Source organism: Siphateles boraxobius, unplaced genomic scaffold, assembly GCF_051911475.1.
Source record: "Siphateles boraxobius isolate OS27281-9 unplaced genomic scaffold, OSU_SipBor_1 41, whole genome shotgun sequence".
Taxonomy (NCBI): domain Eukaryota; kingdom Metazoa; phylum Chordata; class Actinopteri; order Cypriniformes; family Leuciscidae; genus Siphateles; species Siphateles boraxobius.
Window position 1 is genome coordinate 20303693 of NW_027509042.1, and position 22132 is coordinate 20325824.

A 22132-nucleotide genomic window follows, 5' to 3' on the forward strand; every position below is an offset into this window, starting at 1 on the left:
CGCCTGCTATGAATTCGCTGGATATTTGAGGCTAATGGGTGTCAGTGGGAAATATCTGTGGGCTATCTGAGACATTCTCCACAGCATGCAACCAGGCCTAAACCAGACACAAGGCCAAAACACATTCAGTCTCTGAGATCAGCTGGACTGTCTGATGTAGGCTAAACATATAGCTGTGAAAGGCTAGGAGAACATCTGAGGACATTTCAGAGCACACAGGCGGTTAAACCTGCTGAAAGGGAAAAGGGGTTTCCCTGTAAAGAGACTCAGGGGATTATCATTACAAAATGAAGGACTAATTACTATGTACCCAGAACACACTGCGCTTGGGTTTTGCCATTCAAGCCAGTGACTTTTTTGGGAAAATTATACAGCAGACAGCTGTTTGTAATGTGAAATGTATTTTAAAAGACCATAAACACAGTCCGAATTGGGTTGGCCTGATTGTTACCCTTGAGTTCTGTGGTACCTTCTAAACTTGACTGATTCTTTAATACAGTTTCTTAAGTAAAGAATATAATCTCTGTCTGTGCCAAGCAGGGCAGGTAAGCACCTTCCAAATGGCTTCCTCTAAACTCTGCCAAAACCAGCATCAACATGCACAGCAGTGTAAAGAGGAGACGGACCACTAAAAAGAGAAATGAATAAGAAATCATAATACTTGATACGGAAGCTGTGAATGGATTGGAAGAATCAACAAATGAAACTGATGCTTTTTTGATGGAAACATTGCTTGTGTGTTAGAATGCACAAATTAGTTGGACCGGCCTGGAAAATAGTTTTTAATAGCGTTTACGTATTTGATCTGAAGAAAACAAAAATTAATGATAAAATTGTTAGATTTTAATGAAATGAAATGCATCAGAGCTGGGTAGATTTCCCGATCTGATTCATAACCTCTCAATTTAATACAGATTAAGGATCAAGTTCATTTGGGTATATTTCAGTTATAAATGTAATTTATAATCTTACATGCATATGAAAGAAAACTACTGTCCATCTACCAATGCTATTAATTATACTGTGTAAAAATGGTTATTCTTTTAAAACTATTCTTTGAAAGAACTGGCTTATAAGGGTGATTCACTTCGGGAATCAGGCTGGATGTGCTGTATTTTCTTTATTCCCTAAAAACAACTTTGGTAAAAATATGATTTCTTCTACCTTGGTGCGGAATTGATATCAGGGTCATTCATTGGAAAATTTCAATTTGAAAATCAATATTTTTTTCCCAGCCCTAAAATATATTATTGAAAGGCAATCAGTTGTGCCTTTTCCCATTAAAGTAGAAGCAATAAGCAAGGACGCAATAAGTTGATCAAAAGTGACAGTAAAGACATTTACAATGATATAAAGATTTCTGATAAGAAATAAATGCTGTTCTTTGTACTTTCAAACAATCCTGAAAAGTAGTATGACAATTTCCACAAATGTTTTGATCAAGTGACATTTACATTTTAAAATATATTAGAATACAAAAAAAAGTTTTTAATTTGAATAACATTTCACTCTTTTGAATAATAGTGTAAGAGTTACTTGCTTCATTTGACTAGAGTCCTTTGCTTTCAGTTATTTTACCAGTCCAAAAACATTCTGTCTGTTATGCTGCTTGATATTGCAAACTGGTATTTTTTATCTGATTATTTTAAATGATTATCATAATCCTGAACACATTGGTTTATATCACAAATAGATTTATCGTTTACTGCACTTTGTTAACATTCGAGTTACCTATAGCGGCTCATGAATCAGAAGTCTTGCACATTCAAAAAAAGTAGCTTCTGCGCTGCAAAAGGTGGATAATCTACCAAGAAAATAGGTAAAAATGGTTGCCAATTGAGGGACTTGTGTACAATCACTCACCCTGCTATAAAAAAATAAAAATGAAACGGTACTGGTCGTCCGAACGCATTTTTGACGTTCCCATGTGTGAGGTGTGTCTCATGCTTGGAAGAGAATTCTACAGACTGTCAGTTCACATACTTCAGCAATAATTGGATTAAGTCTCTTTTCTGCAGCTTCCTCAAGCACCCTAAACTAAAAGCCCATTACAAGTACAGCATAACAAAACTAAGCTATGGATCAACTCGGGGGGTGTTGACTGCAACAAGGAAATACCACGTAGCATATTTTCCATGCGTCACATTGCAGTGCATGCTGAACCCTCTAAGCACATAGACGCTATCCAGCGAGCAGGAGTTTCCTTGTTACAGCTGTAGCGTCAGTCGGGCGGGTTTATGGGTCAACAGTGGCTGGGATTCCTGACACCAAGCCAATTTGTCAGACTACATTGGCAACGGCTGAATCCAAACTAACAGTAATATGTACGCTTTTCCCCCCCATTTAGTCTGTCTGTACAGAATCTGTGATCATGCGTTTGAGTGCTGTGTTGGGACATGTTGTGATCTCAGCAGGAGGCATCTCTTTCTCACACTCCAAGCAGGTAGCAGCGTTTGCTATGTAGCAACAATTCCAGCCATACCTTGACACCAAATAATAAGAAATGCCGTAAATCATTAACCAAGTAAATGCATGGCAGTTCCATGAATGAAATACGGGTGTGTATTGTTCCACGGCTGCTGAATCTTCAGCACCACAGGCTCACAGCAAAATAAATCATAATAAATTAATAGAAGGTGACAAAATAAAATGACAGATAATACACAAACATACAGCACAAGCGGTTCTGTCTGAATGACAAGCAAAGAAATGTCCTCAATAGTTATTTTGATGAATTGTTCATTCATTCAGAGTGGTGTGAAGCCAGTTGCCATTTTTTTTTTTCCATATCTTGACGTACATCCAAATGTAAAGGGTCATCAAAAAAAAAAAATATATTGTTTTGACTAGTAACCGACTAGGAGAAATCCCTAGCTGGGACATGGTTCTACACATCAGTTGTACTCAAATGAATGCATGCTTTAAGTAAATTATGGAAGGCGGGTTTATGCGGACTAAATGATTGGAAATGGGAGGGGGAGGGGGATTAGGGGCGATGAAAGATTGATTAATCTTTCACATTAAGATCTATAACATGCATTTACAAAATAGAAAAGGTGACTTATTTTTTATGATGACTTTAAACTAAAACAACATTACTTTCACTGATATCCACTTAAAATTTGTGGAATGTTGATCATATGAATCAACTCAAATCACACAAAGCAAAAAGAAAAATGAAGCAGGCCCAGCCAAATGATATTATGAATGTAACGGCCAACACATGACTGTATTAGATTAGCTATTTAGTTCAATATTTATCTGAATGAAGTAAAAGGGTAAAGTTCTCAGGAAATGTGCCGCAGACGGCTACATTTTCCTGACTTTCGTCACTGTGCTAATGTACATGCCAAGTACAAAAAAAGTTAATTGTAGCTAACCCTACTCTCAAGTTCTTGACCATGGACTTATTTAAGTGCAAAGATTAACACACTCCCTCACTCAATACACTCGATGTTACAGGCATTAACTAAATGCTTCAGGAATCTGACCCTTAAAATAAACAGAGCAGGGAAAATTCATTCAAATAGTACACAAATGATAAATATGATTCCTTATTGTATGCATCAAACCAACTGACTCCTGCAAGAGACCCGTGACCACCACCTGTGGCTAGCATTTCGGGCGGACAGCTGGACATAAAACCCTACTCTGATCCTTATTAACTCCCATTTTAAATGCTGACAAACTCTTTAATGTAACTGGCATTACTGACCAACTGCTCCAGTGTGCTGTGTCACCCAGATGGTTAAATAGCTCACTAAAGCCAGCCATATAAACCAAACTCCCAGAGTGCAGTTCAACAGGAATAGTACTCATTCAACATGCACAGCACAAAGCAACACATTATCTAGTTGTGGGTGTAATGGGATTTAGTCAAATCTAATCAAATATCTCATGTGTAGAGGAGTTCCCAAGAGTTTTTACGCTAAGCATCGTCTCTTTCTTTTTTAAACCACAGTTTTTGCTAGGGCAGCACTATGGCCCATCGCTAAGCCCCACCGTGATTTTCAGTAAAATGTTCTTGTAGGGTCCGGTTCACATGGAATGCATTTTTTCCATTCAACTGTGTTACTTTTCCATTGTTTTTCAATCCAAAGAAGTGCTAGACGGACATGTTTGACTGTTGCGCTCGCGTCTTTTGCGGTGTTTCTTGCATGACAAAGCATTCTAAAAATGCTGCGCTCAATTTTAAAAACATGTCTTCAGACCTTGTTTTTTTTTACCGCTTCACTGGCCTGCGTTTCACGTTTTAACCGCAAAAACGTGTTTTGTATGAATGGCCACTAACATTGTAAAATTGATTGGACATTATTCTTGCATGTAGTGGGATGAATTGTAACCTTTAAAAGCATATTTTTGTAATTTTTATATCAAGATTTTCTAAATTGCACAATAACATAAGCACTACTTAGTGGACCTTTTTTTTATGTGCTCAGATCACTTGCACATGCACAGATGTTTATGCACAAGTTTACACAAGTTTACACAAACAAAAATGCACATGGAATTTATTCTGAACCATCTCTACTGCATAGTACCAGTTTAGTACTGCCATCATTTTAATAAAACCAATATATTAACACATTAAGTCTCTTTGGAAAGGCTCTGTAGTGAACTTGATCTGTGCTTGAGCAAATCCCGACTTAAGGTCAAAGTCAGTGACGGCCGCCAACAGGGCCAAACCAATGAAAAGCCAAATCTGTCACGCTTCAACACCCTTAAAATTACATCAGAGTGAGAGATGGGAAAAGTTGTCATCTGAGTTGGGGGTGGCGGGGGCTTGAAGCAATCAAGAGATGCTGGCCTCTAGGATTTTCCTCATGGCCAGCTCTCTCAAAGCAGTCACTAATTTGTTCCACTAATTGCATTTTATGGAGGACGTTAAGCAGGCCAGATGAGTGAGTGTCTGCAAGGCTTCCTAGAGCTGACTGACTTTTGTTATTGTTGCTAATATGCTGCACAAGAAAAAGCAACAATACATTTTTGATAATCAAAACAAACTGACTATTTTGAGATTATCGGCATAGAACCCATAGCTGATTAGCATAAGCATTTAATTTAAGTAAATGCTTGTCTAATTTCAGCATGTGTGTACATCTCAATCATTATAATCAAAATGTATCAGCTTTCAAATAGGGTTTCCATATACTAAAAAGTAGTCAGTAGAAATACCAGTGTAACTTTTATAATGCAATACTGTAACAGAATGAGTGCGCAAATACACATGCATGTGTTCGAAAATACTGTTGTACTGCACTCAAAAGTAATTTTTTGGTGTTGTTCAGTTTAATTAATTAAAATGAGCTAAAGTAACACAATTTTGAAAATTTTGGCAACTTAATTTCATTGCGTTCAATCCACCGAATACATTTAAACCTGAAGTTTAGTTAATTCATTTGTTTTAAAACTACATGATTTTGACAACTAACTTGGTATGGGATCTCTAGTTCCCAGCATGCTTTGCAAGTGACAGCATTAGTAGTGCTATTTTATGTTTTTAGTAAAAGGATTGAAATGTTTGTGTTTAATGTTCAGTTATGTTCATTTAGGAGTTTAGGTAGGAGGACGAAGTTTAATTGTAGTAAACTGATTTAATATGAATTATTTATTTTTTTAACTGTGTAAAAACTTTCTTCAATTACATCAAGTAAAGGTAATGAATGAATTTGTGTCGAAATACTGGTATTATTTGAGATGCCTTTTTTGATAATTAATTGTGCGTCCTTGTGGACATTTTTGGCTTTTTCAGTTTTGTTTTTTTGATAACTTTGTCTGTGTTAATGCTAACTGCATGAATTTTGGCACAGGTGTGTATTTTTATTGTAATTTTACTATTTCATCCCCATTTTCTTTGAAAAATCTATTTTGCACTAGGTACACAAAATACTCCCTCTTTAGCGTCATTTTGACAAAAACGGCCCCATTGAAAACTGCAATTTTTCATCCCAGGGCCATTTAACTATAAAATGATACAATCTTTGTTAATAAGCTTTCATTCTGTTGGCAAGGCTTCAAAATTAATTTTTACTTTTTTTTTATCAGATGGTGCCATTTTTTCAGGTTTGGCCTATAAAGCAAATACTCGCTGTATTCCTGTTTTCGGCATATTATAGAGCCAATTGGATAACTTATGCAACGATATTTGTGTGGGTGTGTTGGTATGGATGTCAGAGTGTGGTTAGTATGTGTGTTATAAAAAAATGTGTGTGTGTGTATGTTTGTGTTTGTAGTATTGAGAGAGGGAAAAACTCAACTGCAAATAACAAATCCAATTACTGTGTGCACCAGTGGAGTTTTGCTGGCACCCAATGAAAATCTGTTACTGCGCCCAAACAAAATCTTACTGAAAGCTCATTTTTTGAGATAACAACCTCAAATCTGGAACACAACTTATTTAGATTTATGGCTTTGATTTTCTAGTTGTTTCACGTTCAAGTTGGTTCATAAAATATATATTTTATATAAAATAAGGTTCATAAATAATTTTCATTAAAAATTCCATTTTTTGGATTTAGTTATTATAATTTTTTTACTTTGGCAATAATCTGTAATCAAATAATCCAAGGGTCTTCTTTAAAATGATACCTAATTTAAGCACAACTTGGACTTATACTGAGTGTTAGATGACGGCAAAAGTTATCTAAATGTAAACAATGGAAATAAGCATGCACAATAAAATAGCCAATATCGACAACAAAAAAAATTTGGTAACTTTAGTTTAGGGTCCAATTCTCACAAATAACTAGTTGCTTATTAGCATGCATATTAAAAGGATATTGGCCGTTTATTAGTACTTATAAACAGGGGTGCACATAACTGGTACGCAGGTGTGCATACGTGGTAAAAATAAACAATGCACAATAGAATACGTGAAGGGAGGTGCTACTGATAAGAACATTTTTGGGAACAGGGACACGTTTACTTACTGGAGTAGGATTTTTCCTCAATCTCTGGTAAGATAGCAATCATGATAAGTGTTTTCATTAATTATTAGGGGTGCAATGGATCGCAGTTGATCCAGAACCCACATGTCATTTGCGGATTAACTGCCAAGTTTAACCATCGAGAACCAGAGACCAAAAAAAGTTATGTGCATCCCTGCTTATAAAGCACATATTTAAACCTTTTTCTGCATGACCATATTCTACATCCCTCAATCCTACCCAACACCTAGATTTAACAACTACATTTATAACTATTAATAAGAAGTAATTCAGACCTTATTGAGGCGTAGTTAGGTCATGTGACCAAAAAATTTGGCCGATAACCGCTATGGCACTGAAATGTAGTAGATCCCTAGTTTTCTTTCATTTTAATTTAACATTTTTAGTATTGGAACTTTTGGCATCCCTAATATCACATGCATCTCAAATGATCAACCATCTTGCCCTCTAGTTATTGGTATCACACACTGAAAAAATCTATATCTGTTGAGCACTCCTAAATATAGCTAAAAAGGCCAACTGACCTCAGTGTTGTTAAACAATACTTTAGGCAACTATTTTTCAACTGAACTTGGTGTTAAAAAAAATGACATTACAGCTACAAAACTGAATCTTAGTTCATTCCAAGCAACTACAAAATAAACAGCGACATTTGCCATTATTTTTGAGGATTCTCATTTTAAAGTTGTCTGACACAAAGAAACTCACAACCAGAGTCCCTTAAGAATAAAAATCATCTAATAAGTTTTAAAGACTTGTCCAAAGGCTGGACTAAGGTTGTACTACTTGCAATACTAGCTATGCCAAACCAACACAATCTGCCCAATACACACAACATGTGTACTCCCACCCACCCATTCCTCCCACTCATTCCTCTTTAGTCTGTCAACTGAACTATTTATGAGCTTGTTTGCTCATGCTGGACAAGTCCTGCTCCACTCCCTCCTCCGAAATCCCATCAGCCAGCCCGTCTGCACTTTTCCGCATTCCCAATGATCGAAGCAGCCCCCTCACTGCACTGTCTTCCACAAAGACTCATCTGTGCCTCACACAAACTAAACACATTCATATATATTCATTAAAACACACACAAATTTTCATCGCTCTGCAGGTCTCTTAAACACAAAGCAGGGAGTGAATGACAGTGCTTCTTTCCTCTGTTGTTACGGGTTGAATAAAAAGGCCCAGTGTTCCTGCGCTTCCTGGTGCTGAGGTGTGGGCGGAGCCCCTAGCCTACTGACCAATCCCATTTAACCCTCTCTTTGTAGAGCCGCCCATTTACCTGCTGTCACTGCTGCTCCCTCACTGTTAGTTACAGTTGTGTTGAGTCTGAAAACACATTAAAAAATGGCTCCAACATTAACAAAGGAAAGAATCTGGTAGAACGTCTACATAAACACAGAGGGAATGTCTACTTTGGGCCTCTGCACAGTCTTACACAACACACATTGTTTTATTAAAAAGAAAAACACAGACATTATAAGGAAGGAATTTTGCCAATAAGGATTAAAGTTGGCACATGGAGCCAACGTTTTTGAAAGGCATGTTTTACTTTCTGTTATGCCATTAAATCCATTGAAGAACAGGAAATGTCTTTTAATGTGACTGTTTCCAGGTCTGTGTAGGATCAAAAACCATTTCTGGCCACTGGACATTCTCAGCTTTTAAAAGACAGGCTGTGTTTTTCAAGACCTGAGCCAGTTCAAACATCCAATGCAGCAATTAGTGTCTATTTTTACTTGAACATCAATGGAGAGCAAGCCCAAGATTGAATTACAAGTGTGTAAAGTCAGGACAGATCAGTTTTATGACCTACATGAATCATGCATTAACGTTTATCACAAGTTCTTGCAAATATTCACAAAGACAATGATAAAAGTGTGCACAATAAAGAAGAGAAAAATCCTTTAAAAGAGTTTAAAATGTTGGTTTAAAAAAAAAAAAACTTTATACCATTACCCATTTATTCCAGTACTTGTGTGTACTTATTTATACCAACTTATTCTAACCCTACCAGTCTTCTAATACTCAACTAGCACTCTAATGACAGTTAGTAGACATGTAGGTGCAACTTCAACAGAACGTGTTAAAGGGACTATCAAAATAAAGTGAATCCAACATTTTTTTCTTGAACAATTCTCTCCGATATCAGGACAGGGATACAGTTGACTAAGTGCCGCCCCAAAAAAATATCAAATTTATTTTTAATTCAGAAATTAAAAACATGTTAATTCATTCAGATTATTCAAAATAGTGTATGCACGAGTTGCGTTTGTAATGTAGGTTTTAATAACACATCTGGACAAAAAACTAATAATAATGTCATTGACCCAAAAGTAAGTGTAGCAAGTATAAATGTAACATTTTGATGCATCATCACCAAAACTTGCAGACCGGCGATAAATTTGTAGAGTTGCATAAAAAGTATTTGTCCAGACAAAGAGGACATTATTACATGGCTAAGGTGTATTTATATCTGTTGCATAGTGTCATTGAGCAGATAAAGGGGGCTCTCTACCCTCTCTCTCTCTGCAAGCAGCTGTGAACAGACCCTCATTGGAGAGTATTTGGCAAGGTTCCTGGTCCTGGCACAGTGTCAGCTCAGTAAGAGAACTAGTGTGACATGCTACCACACACACACACACACACACACACACACACACACACACAACAACTTCTGCCTCTCTTCAGGACTGAAAGCAGGGGGATCTCCTAACATGCAGCATGCTCTGGCCCTGGGTTGTGCGAGAGTCCTCTACCGTCTCCGTTTAATGCTATCTATTTCTGCCGTTCCCCCCGCAGAGCCCCAACTCTCCAATAGATTCCTCAGAAGGTCACAGTAGGGCTTGAATGGCGTGTTGCGTGCACTGGTCAAATTCCATGCAAATGTGTATGCGTGCATGTTCTCTCTTTGTTTCGAGAGCTGAGAAAACATGTCAAACTAAATTATAAAAAACGATGTTCTAAGACGAGCCCACACCATCACAGCTGCCGGAGTCCTTGTTAGGAGTACAAATTTAGGTCAATGTTGTAGTTTTGTATGCACTCGAATGGCATGGTATTGAATAGGGATGCACCGATATGAACATTTTGGCCGATACCGATAACCGATAATTCTTTACATTTGAAAGCCGATAACCGATATATTGGCCGATAAATCTAAATTAAAAAAATGTATATACTTTGATAGCCTGTATACATAAACAAAAGGCTCACCATTAAAAGCCTTGTCTCAAACACTTTTAACATAAATCAAACATATACAATACAGTACAGCCTAGTTTGAACCAGTGTAAGATTCCTTAACTTTTAAAATAAATTTTACACTCCTATGGGCAACTTTCTTTATTAAAAAAATGGTAACACTTTATAATACGGTTTAATTTTGTTAGCATTAGTTAGCATGAACCAACAATTTTATAAGACATTTTTAAGAAAGTTGTATCTGTTAACATTAGTCAATGCACTGTGAACTAACATGAACACACATATTTTATTAACTACTATAACAAAGGCTATTGCTCTCCGTTAGTTAATGCATTAACAAATGAGACCTTATTGTAAAGTGTTATCAAAAAATCTATTGCCTAACAAAAAATAAAATACCTAAATAATGCAAACAAGTCATTGGATAACATTGGGCTGCATATAAAGAAACAAAATGGATCAATAAAATGGAATCGCCTCTGCACGGACAATAAGGAAATTATTTTTATCAAACCATATCGTTGATGAAAATAATACGAGAACAAAATAATGGTAGTTATTAATTATAACACAATATTTTTGAAAAAAATTAAACATTTTTAATATTACAGTGATAGTAAAAATCTTTAATAGCTTAGTTACTGTTTCAAATGACATTGCTGTGTGGGCTGCGCGCGCTGAAGCTGAAGAGAACGAACGTTAAACCAAATCGCTTTGCTAGAAGGTTAATCAACTCAACGGTTGCTGAAGAATGCAAACCCAAAGAATTTACAAATTTATTACAATAGTGAATACAATTATAATTATATGACAGTCCCAATCATAGCTTTTAATGTTTTGCATTGTTGTTTGATCTGATGCTGAAGAGAACGAGCACCGGGAAACTGAAGAACTTTTCTAGCAGGCTGTTTAAATCCACGAAACGCATCATATGTGAGATTAATCAGATATTTATTTTACATCAACTTTATATTACGACTTATCTGCACAAAATGACGTGAATGCACAATCGAACTTGTGCTGTTCACAATGTTGTAGTAATCCCTGTTCTGGACGAGCTATTCCCACAACAACGCGCTGAAACACGGCAACTAAACCCAGAGAATTCACAACGTTTTATTACAATAGTGTTCTCATTATAATGGCATGTATATGACAGTCCCAATTATAGTTAGGAATGTGCATTGCTGTTTGAGCTGCGCGCACGCTAAATAGGCTATAAAGATGATCACCGGTACAATGAAGCGCTACTGCATCGTTCATTAACTCAACCAAACGCATCCTATATTAGATTAATAATATAGGATAATATATATAATAATACAGATATATATACACAAAATAAACATATTACAACTTACAATGGCACAGAATGCTGCGAATGCTCAAGAGAACTTGACTATGCTTGTCATGAAGGCTTAACTCCATAGATGCGCTCTTTCCAAAACAACGCGCTCGTCGCGCTGAAACACTGGCGAACAAGAATTCACAACATTCTTTTACAGGCGTTTTTATTATAGTGTTATGAAGCCTATGTGACAGATTTGTGCTGCACATGTTGCACTGAACTGTATCTTCCTTTTCGAAGTGAATCCAATCATTCAGAACCATCATGGCGAACAGCGGCATCTCTCAACTGAAGTAAATAATCTATTATCTATCGGCTTTGATATATCGGCCAAATTTTCTTATCGGATAGATAACGATAACATCAAAAAAGACCATTTATCGGCCGATATCGATATATGGTCGATATATCGTGCATCCCTAGTATTGAATAGATTTGTCTTTTGTAGAAACATGTTTTTTTATAGTGAAGTAAAACCACTTGTTACATAAAAACAAATTTACCCATAGTACTAAAATAACACTGTGTAGAACTAATATGCACACAGACGCATTCACAGACACGCACACGGCAATAAGCCTGTCCGTGACTTTGACTGACAGCTTGGGTGATTATCTGGGAGAGCAAGCAGAGGCCTGTGTCGTCCCATGGGTGTGGATGGAACAGGAAGTTTGGGCTGTTGTAGCGGCTTCCTCATCACTTCCTATTGGCCTAGTGAACAAAAACCCACAGGGAGCCAGACGTCTGACAGTCAGAGTGTCTCAAGCCTGTTTATACTGGAAATATCATGGCAACAAATCATCTCAGGATAAGCACTGCCCCCGACACAGACTAATCAGCCGTAAGCTTGAAAATAGACTAGACAAAAACGGGTGATTGACTATCACCTGCGTCCAAATATGCGCATCTCCCTAGTATGTAATATGCAAAAAACATACATCAAATTGGTAGGATTTCAGAATATACAGCATTCATGATACAGTAGGCAAACAATAACAAGCAATTCTAAAGTGTGGAGCCAGTGGACACTTTACTTTCCCATTATGCAATGGGAGCTGTAGAGCCACGAAATTTGAACTGAGCAAGTGCAAGCGCTACAGGTACCAATAAAGTTGTTCCTTTGTAGTTATTATACTTTAACAACAGCCAAGTAAATTATTTTTGTGGCTGTTATAAGTATGTCATAGATCAAAGAACAGGCGGATCAAAGGATAACGGCAGATGAAGTATGTCCCGCAATGCATTTACAGCCCATATCTAAAGAACAGTTCTTCTTCGCATACTCTACAACTAATGTAATTTCAGACACAGCTTATCTATCCTAATCAACAGAAATCCATCTTATAATAATTGACTATGATAATTTTGATTCCACTATAACCAAATACATTACCGTTCAAAAGTTTGGGGTCAGCAAGACTTGTAAAAAGTAATACTTATTTAGTGAGAGGATGCATTAAACTCCTTAAAAGTGACAGTGAAGACATTGTAAATGTTACAAAAGAGTTCCATTTCAAATAAGCAGTTTTTAAAACTTTCTACTTATTAAATAATCCTTTAAAAAGTATAACAGTTCCACAAAATGATTAAGCAGAACAACTGATTTCAACATTAATAAGAAGACGACTGGGTTTTTTTTTTTTTTACACCATGATCTGAAGGATCATGTGACACCGAAGACCGGAGCAATGACTACTGAAAATTTGGCTTCGCCATACAGGAATACAAAACATTTTAAAATATATTATAATAGAAAAGAGTTATTGTAAATTGTATAAATATTTCACAATATTACTGTTTATACGGTATTATTTTACTGAATCAAATAAATGCAGTCTTGGTGTGCATAATAAATTAAAAACATCTTACCAAAATCAAACTTTTGAACAGTAATAGGATTTAAATTAGTAGACCAAAAATAAATTAAACATGCAACCAATACAATTAATAGTACAGTTAATTTACATTTTACAGTAAAAACACTGTAGTTCAGACAAATAAAGTGACTCTGGTGTAGTTCATTAACGTGTCAAAAATAGAAATGAGGTGTTGTGACAACTGTTGACGCATCACCATAACAGACACTTATAATGTAGCGTGCAAAGTGTCAGCACTGGTGAGACAATATAGTGCAATTTAGACCAATTTCCTTGATCAAACATTAGTCTCGAATTAGTGTCATTTACACCTGGCATTTACAATAGGCCCAAATATTCACAAATTGGTTACAAAGCACAAAAAGAAAACTAAAGATTACATCCAACTAAGGAGTAAAAGTCCTTAAATACATTTTCCCTGATTTCAAAGTTGGAGAAAATTATTACTCGGGCAGATGCTGTGGAGGAGAGAACAAACCCATATCCAGAAATACAAGCTGAGGCTGGGATTGCTGCATGCCTTCAGCATTTAGATGGCAACACAAATTACAAGTTGGTGATGCATAGGAGCGGCTCACAGACGAGGAGAGCATGTCAGTGGGTTTCTGGGTGAACTGGGAATGAGGTTAGAGTCAGAAAAAACAGACTGGTGCCCAATATGCACACGCCCTCATGACAAATCATTACAGTCTATATGAACCTGCCAGTTTCTAAAATAAAACAGCTGTGAATTTCATGCCAATTTATATTTAAAACCATTAAAAAAAATAATAATAATAATAAGTACGTTTAAATTAAGATGGATCAGAACAGACAAATACTAATCTACCAAACAAACAGTCTATCAGTGAGACTGACTAGTTTTCTAATTTATGTTTCAGCTTTAATACTTTTTATTGGCCTTTAAAGTTTTGAACAATTAGTACCTTCATGCATAGCCGTTTATCAATATGGCCTGGTTTCAAAGACAGGGATTAGATTAAGACAGGATTAGGCCTTAGTTAAATTAGGACATTTAAGTAGCTTTTTTAAACATGGCTTAGAAAAAAAAACATTACTGGTGTGCATCTTGAGACAAAACAATGGCACGGACATATTTTAAGATATGTCAGTGCAAGTTGCTTTAATTACAGAAGCCCTGAACCGTAAGGCAAAAAAAAAAAAATTCTATAAAAAAAATTCTATAATTTTGAGAATAAAGTCAAAACATTTCGAAAAAAATTTTACGTTGCGGTTCAGGGCTTCGGTATTTAATAGCTCTATTTGGAAAAAATTAATCATTCTATAATGACTGGGTTTTTTAGGGGAGTGGATCTGCATAGAAAATGCTTTTTTATGCTTTTCAGGTAAGTCTTAAGGCCCTTGCACACGGAGTCCGAAATTCGCGTATGAAATTTTCGCTCGTTAAAAAATAAATGCGACCTCACCTTATGTCAATCACGCTTGCACACTGCATCCGAAACTTTCGTTCGTCATTAAAAAAATTGGATCGGGTTCGATTTTCTGCGTTTTTCGCATCCGTAGAAAGCAGTTTGAATGGTTTGACAATTCAGAGCCACCGCATCACGAATACGAAAAAACCCATACAAAGATTTCGGACTCAGTGTGCAAGGACCTTTACAGTATTCAGGTACAGAAATTTAGTCAAATGTAAAATAACACTGCATAGTCTGCACAGTAAAATTTAATTAATCTTTCTTAAGGGGGATTTTCTCTTCATCTTCTGTTGTTCGACTAAAATCAATGATACGGATGGCAGAAGGTTTATTGGGCTGCGGTCACTTAAATACCTGATGAATGGATCCAATATAATGATATCAATTGTTTCAATGAAATGAAATCAATTGTTTACGTTCACTGAACTCAAGTGACTGTGTTTACGAAGATACTCACCAAGATGGGCATAAAGAGAACTGAATTCGGTTTGCGTGACGTCTGCGCAACTGAGTGCAAACAGCGCAAATTCTGAACTGAATTTTTTTGTGTCTTTTCGCGCTTGAATGAAACTGACAGGACTTAAAAACATGCTCAAATGATAAACTTTCATTACATTACAACCATCACCAGACAATGCATACTTTGTTTGTTTAGACTAACATGAACAGAAGTTTAGCACATCTGTCTTTATTTCTTTGGTCTGGTAGTTTTATCCTGAGGGTCAATTCGGGATATTTTCCCACAGCTCTCACACTCGAGTACCTGACTGTGCTTACGAGAATACAGTCCCATCTTGGAAACAGATGTGGCAACATGACTGCAGAACCACAATGCAGTGAGCACACAAGTGCACGTGCACACACACTCCTACTGAGAATAAACAAAACCCTTTCATGAGCAACACCAGACTGCGTTATCGCCGGTTTGTGCATCATGGAACAGATCACGAAGCCATGTTGCCTTATGAATCATTAAACACAATCTGCCTAATGAAACATCCACATCATCTGACAGCAGATCAATCAATACCGCAATTCATACGCACTTGGCAGTGCTAAATAAAGAGTAATGGAAAACAAGTCCCAATGCACTCCTGGGGAACACTAGAAAGAGTAATAAATCTTTAAACCAGAGCTGACCCCATTGTTCTTCCATTATCTAGACATAATATGAACAGTCATTTACCTCCAGCAAGGTCTCTCCGCTTCAGTACAGCATGTTTGGTGTCACCACCGCATTCCAGAGTCCTGTAGCCTAATAAAGCTGGATAATGACCATTTTCCACTCTCCCGTGTTTGATCTTTGTAACAGGGGAATTCAAAGCATACGGTTATCTGATCTAATTATGGGAAGTTTCATCCTCAGTCCACTAAAACAGTAAGGCTGTCTTATAACACCACATTTAACATCATTTAGATAATCTTCTGTGTCATTGTCAGCCCAGCAAAATATAAAGGAGAGGTTAAGATAAATTCAGGTGTTGCCGCAGTAAAGCTAGTGAAATGTTTCCAAGTCCTTGCCTGAACAGCTGGCAATAGTAAAAGTGTTTTAAAAGCCACACTGCTAATCTCAACGGTGCACAAACCCACAAACAAGACCTTAAATCTTGCCCCGCTCATGTAATTTTGCAGTCAAATGCTGATGTCATATTGTAGGAAACTCAAGCAATGCATTTTCACCAAAGACTTTTGCTTTTTCAGATCATTTCACCCATTGTGATTAATAAACAACATCAAAGGACAAAATGCATTTGTCAAATGTGTAACTACACCCAGGCTAGCACTTAGAAAGTGATTTTAGGCCTTGGGTGTAAAACAGACTTAAAGATGCAGGATTTAAGAGCTAAAGCCATGTGGCAGCTGTCACCAACCACAACCGGCACGCAAAAGCAAGACTGCCAGCGGTCTCCGGAGAGACGGTCGTTTACATTCTCCAGCACAGCCGCAAATGGTCAAAACCAAACACAGTTGCTAAAGTACACGTATTTTTAAATAAACTTTGGGTAGCTTTGCAAACAGAATAGCAAATGTACAATATTTGTGCAGTGGAATCGAACAAACAAAACAACCAGGCAAACAATTAACCAGACAACTATAAAAAAAAAGTATGATCAGGGTGCAAGTTAACAATACGTGATATGCATCACTTCAGGAGCTCCAACAACAGGCATTGTCAAAAAGATCCAAAGAGTAGCCTAAGCTATAGAAATAAAGAATTATATTTAATTATACTTATTTTTGTCTACTAACAATTTATAAGCAATATAAAGCACTTTTTACTTAGCCTACACGTATTATAACTTAAACATTTCAGCACATAAAAAAATGTCACGTGATTCAAAAGTGTGGGGTTAGTAAGCCCCTTTTTTTATTAGGCTAATATTTTATTCAGCCAAGATGCATTAAATTGACCACAAGTGGTAGTAATGACATTAACAATATTACAAACGATTCTTTTCATCAAAAAAAATCCTGAAAATATGTAGCCTAATATCACAAAAAATTAAGCAGTCCTGTTTTTAACATTAATATCATAATAATATAAGAAATGTTTGAGCAGAAAATCAGCATGTTTCAATGATTTCTGAAGGATCATGTGACACTGAATTCTGGAGTAATGGCTTTTGAACAGTCAAATTAAAATACAAATGTTATATTGGTGAATTTTTTTTTTTTTTTTTTTTTTTTTTTTTTACAATTCAGGAAGTCTCACCCAGGCCGATAAGGAGATGAACAGACACGGAAAAAATAAAGAAATTGATGTGAAGTGTCTCACCTCAAGCTCATAGAACTCCTGAGCATCGTCCAGACCCTGGACACGGATCTGAAGGCCCTTGTTGTGGCCTTTCCCTCCCGCTCCCATAGCCGAACTGAGGCTCTGCCCGGGCTCCAGGGTGCTGATGCCGGTGTTGTTCTGAGCTCCGAGCCGTGTCCCTGCAGGGGTCTGCAAGGAGCGGTAGGTGCCCTCGATCTCACCCATAGCTGCTCCCAATGCAGCCTACCCCCTCTCTCTCACACATACACACACCCCAGCCTGGAGACAACACAACAATCAAAGAAATGACACAATGAAATTAAATCTTACGCCAGTTATACAGGAATTGATATCATTGCAGATTATAAAAGGACTACTCCAGGATTCAAAGAAGATACTATTATGAAAACAGATGAAACTGGATCTACAAAGATAGTAATTATTCCCACCACTGAACATAATGACCTAAATCATTCATCATTAAAGGGATAGTTCACCCAAAAATGAAAATTCTCTCATCAATTAGTCACCCTCATGTCGTTCCAACCTGTTTTACTTTCGTTCATCTTCGAAACACGAAATCTGAGAGCTTTTTGTCCCTTTATGAACTTTTTGAAGTGTCAAAGTGGTAGGTGAGTAGGTGTCTATGGAGAGAACAGTAAATGTGTTAATTTGTGTTCCGAAGATGAACAAATGTCTAACAAGTTTGGAACGACATGAAAGTGGGTAATTAATAACAGAAATTTAATTGTTGGGTGAACTAACAATGTAGAGTTGGATCTTTTCTTTTGTGGCGTATATCCGTATGAAATGGATTGCTGAAGAAAAAAAATGTATAGCAGGGACTTTCCATCAGTTGTTGATTGGATGGAAGCAGATCTGAATGCAAGCTAGAGAATGATTTTAAGAAAGCAGCAGGACTTAATCAGACTAAACGTTTCGAGAAGTCCAACCGATGTTATGATATTGATTATAAATGAGCTAAAAAAAAAACATATACATGGATGAATCGTTCAAAATAAGATCAAAAAGATGCATTTACAAAACAGAATAATTTCCATTTCATGACAACTTTATATGATTGACATGAGCCAATCTGAGCTGATGCATTTATTGTCAGCCTAACATTCATTGACAGCTCTACACATTCAAAATATCTTTAATGACACGATTTATACTTTAAGAAAAAATAATTATGACCCAGCTCCCTTTCTTTCACATGGCACTTCATTCAGTTCCTGTCGAAATTGGCCAGCACAACAGCGGTGACATGAACACAAGACAAGCTCCAAGAGCCTTACAAAATACTAATGTACCGTCCCATTTAGTAGTGACTTGCATGAGGTCTGATTAACAATGGAAACACTAAAGCATCAATTTTACACGACCAACTACAACATCCTAAGTAAACAAGCTCCACTGTTTTGATGAGAATCACATTCACTCGGGATTAAATCCAAAATAATTCTTGATTCTGGCACTTTAATGCAACAGGTTGGTTTAAACAATTTGACTGGAATGCCTTCAAAGCACAGGCTCAACTTGCAAGCTGTGATCCAAATTGACCCATTTCCCCTCATAGGAATGAAGTGAACATATTTGAGAATGAATACTTCATCCAAGATTTGGAGCAATTCCTACCGCTAAACAATAATCGGCAACCATTTATCGTTTTGTTTTTAGCAATGAAGCAATTATCTTGCACTTGATCGTGTAACAATGTTTAAAAACTATCAAATGAAAAGACTATACAAATTATAGAGCTGTATAATGTAATGAGTTAAAGCTGCATGCATCCAGTTCACCTACGATAAAAAAAAATCTCTGCAATCCTAACCCACGACAAACTCATTTTACTTCTCGTGTGAGAGTATTTCACAAACACCGACAACAATATCCCCAACTGCAACGAAAAATAAAAGCGCACATTTTACTGTTTGTTATTACAGAGATGAAACAAAGACTGAGAAAGTTTAGTCAAACCGCACAAACATGCAAAGAGATCATAAAACTCTACCGTAAGCTTCACTGAGACACGTTTAAAAAAAACTAATGCCAATATTACTGGTTCGCATTTGCTTTAAATCTCTATTTCGTGATAAATCGACATCATACCTTTTATTTTTCGCCTGGTATTTCTTCAACTCTAAACGAGTTACACGTCCGACTCCGACCGTCGTTGTAGGCGAACTGCGGCCAAAGCTGCGTTCTGATTGGACGACTTCGGACCGATCTTGCCTTCTATTGGTTCAGTTTAGTACTGAAATCGTCGACAGCTATTGGCTGAGAGGTGTACCTGCGGATTGATTTGATTGGTTTCGAAATGCCATATCTTTTGTTGATGATATAGTTATGGAAACATTTACATTGAATAGTTTTCTATAGCCTAATAAATAAGAAACGAAATTTAAACTATTGATTAATTTAGTTGCACAAAAAAAAAACGAGTTGTTTCTCCACTATATTCTCTTTCCAAGTATTGCAGGAATGCCAAATAATGCCATACATACTGTATGATCACATGCAAAATAAGTAAACTTTGTATGTAAGGTGACATTTAAAACAGTTGACATATAGCCTAAGCAAATCATTTAGGAGTCACTAACTAAGACTAAGTGCATAGAGGGATATAGATTATCATTAAAAAATCTATTTCAACAAAATAAAAGGGAACATAACGATAAGCATTACCTACACAGTACATTGCATAAAAAGAAACAAAAGCAGCAACCCCACATTTTCTGACAGTAGTGACCAGGTTATTTGTCATAATAGAAAGTAGCTTCAGTCGCATAAGGAAATTTGGAGTTGTTCTGTAAAACCAGACATAAAACACAGTGAAACATATAGGCCTATACATACACATAGCCTACATACAAATATAAACTAAGACCAAAAGACAAACTAAAACTGAATTATATACAGTATATATATATATATTCAAGTCAGAAAGTGAAAAAAATGCAGTCAAAGTCTCTGAATATAGACTGTCAAGCAAAGCAGTCTCTCATTTAAAGCATGTTGTGGTTCGTTGTTCAAGGCCTCCTGCGTTGTTTCAGCAGGCGTGTGGCTGTCTGTAGGACATGATACCGCTGACGAAGGTGATGTCTCTTCACATCTTCATTGGTGATCTCTACCACACATGTAGCAGAGAACCAGCCCCGCTGTCCATCCTGCACCCATACGGCCCTCCAGGAACCCTAAAAAACAGCAGAGTAGACAATGAGCATGCAAGTTTCGTTAATTTTAGACTAATTTCATTTGGAATAGCAGGGTTGTGTTGCAACAGTACCATCAGTACTCTTCTGTATGATGTTGATCATATCTCCTAACTGTAGACTAAGCTCCCCTCGTTGATGTTCATTGTACACCTCAATACATCGCACCTGAGTAGGCCTACAGTCTAGGGGAGACACAGTGCCTTTTTTTATTACAATTTGAACATTATTTATTTATTCATAAATGTTTTATAATTCTAAAGAACATATGCACGGAAGTTAATGGTTTGCTCTGATTAAGAACATTTGTTTTCGATTTTATGGAAACACAATCTTGAAGCCATTGACACTTTTGCCCCCTAGTGGCCAATGTGTAGCTGCACACGTTTTAGCAAAATGAATACTTCACTCAAATGAAAACGTTTTTTTTTAAAGCTATTATAATACAGGCTTCTGTATATTGTATTATTTACAGCGCTGCCAAGGTCAAAATGTTTTACTGTCATTGAATCTCTGAAATACCACCTTCATTTGAAATAACACATAATGAGTGAAACAGATCAAATGTAAAAAATCATAAAAATACAGAGAAGATAAAATATTATAATACCTTATTATAATACATCATGGGAATAGGTTGTAGACTTCTGTGGTTTGAATTATAAAACTGAAACATTTCCCATGAGCGATGATTCAAAATTATTTTAAAAAAAATAAAGATAGTGTCAATATGTCATTTAGTGGTATTAGTAGTAATAATAGTTTTGTTTTCTGTTGAACTGACTTAAATAAAAACACTTGGACTGATATTACATTCAGTGATTCATTCTTACCACACTCCTCATAAACTGTGTCCTTTCTATCTCTCCGCCCACCCAGAAGATCCACCCATAAGTCCTTCTCAGCTCTAAGTGTCATGGGTGTGTGCGGGTTGAAGAAGACGATGGTCGACAGGTTCCAATTCAAACATAGATTTATTCCATTTCCAGGATCAGGTTAAGGCAGACACAAAGCATACACACAAAGGTGACGTATAAACAAAGACCAACAAAGAATGACTGGGCAGAGGGAACTAAATACACAAACCAATGAACACTAATGATGTGAAGACAGGTGACAGATGATCATGACGAGAAACAGGTGGTTAATGAGGAAGTGAGTTCAGGTGAGGAGACAAGCGGGATCCTGGGAAGTGTAGTGATGACAAAGACAGACTGGTGCAGACGAAGACTGTGACATAACGCCCCCCTCCCGGTAGGCGTGTCCTCACGCCGTAGAAGAGGGGTGGGAGGGTGGGCATTCTGGAGTCCGTGACGGGAAGGCAGACCGGGTGCAGTAGGTCGG

The 22132-nt window shown here is 36.8% G+C and overlaps 1 protein-coding gene across 4 annotated transcripts in view; it reads right to left on the reverse strand.

Moving 5' to 3' along the window:
- The window catches only part of farp2 (FERM, RhoGEF and pleckstrin domain protein 2), a 63768-nt gene extending 43817 nt beyond the window's left edge, over window positions 1–19951 (reverse strand). For 2 of the 4 annotated variants that reach the window (XM_077198911.1, XM_077198910.1), the window contains exons 1-2: window positions 19686–19951; window positions 17592–17849 (exon numbers count right to left, since the gene is read on the reverse strand). In XM_077198911.1, the coding sequence (XP_077055026.1) occupies window positions 17592–17795 (204 nt within the window). In that variant the 5' untranslated portion in view covers window positions 17796–17849; window positions 19686–19951. The remainder of the gene's footprint in view (window positions 1–17591; window positions 17850–19685) is intronic. The other 2 variants (XM_077198907.1, XM_077198909.1) reach the window with 2 other exon arrangements.
- Between the last annotated feature and the right edge of the window lie 2181 nt (window positions 19952–22132).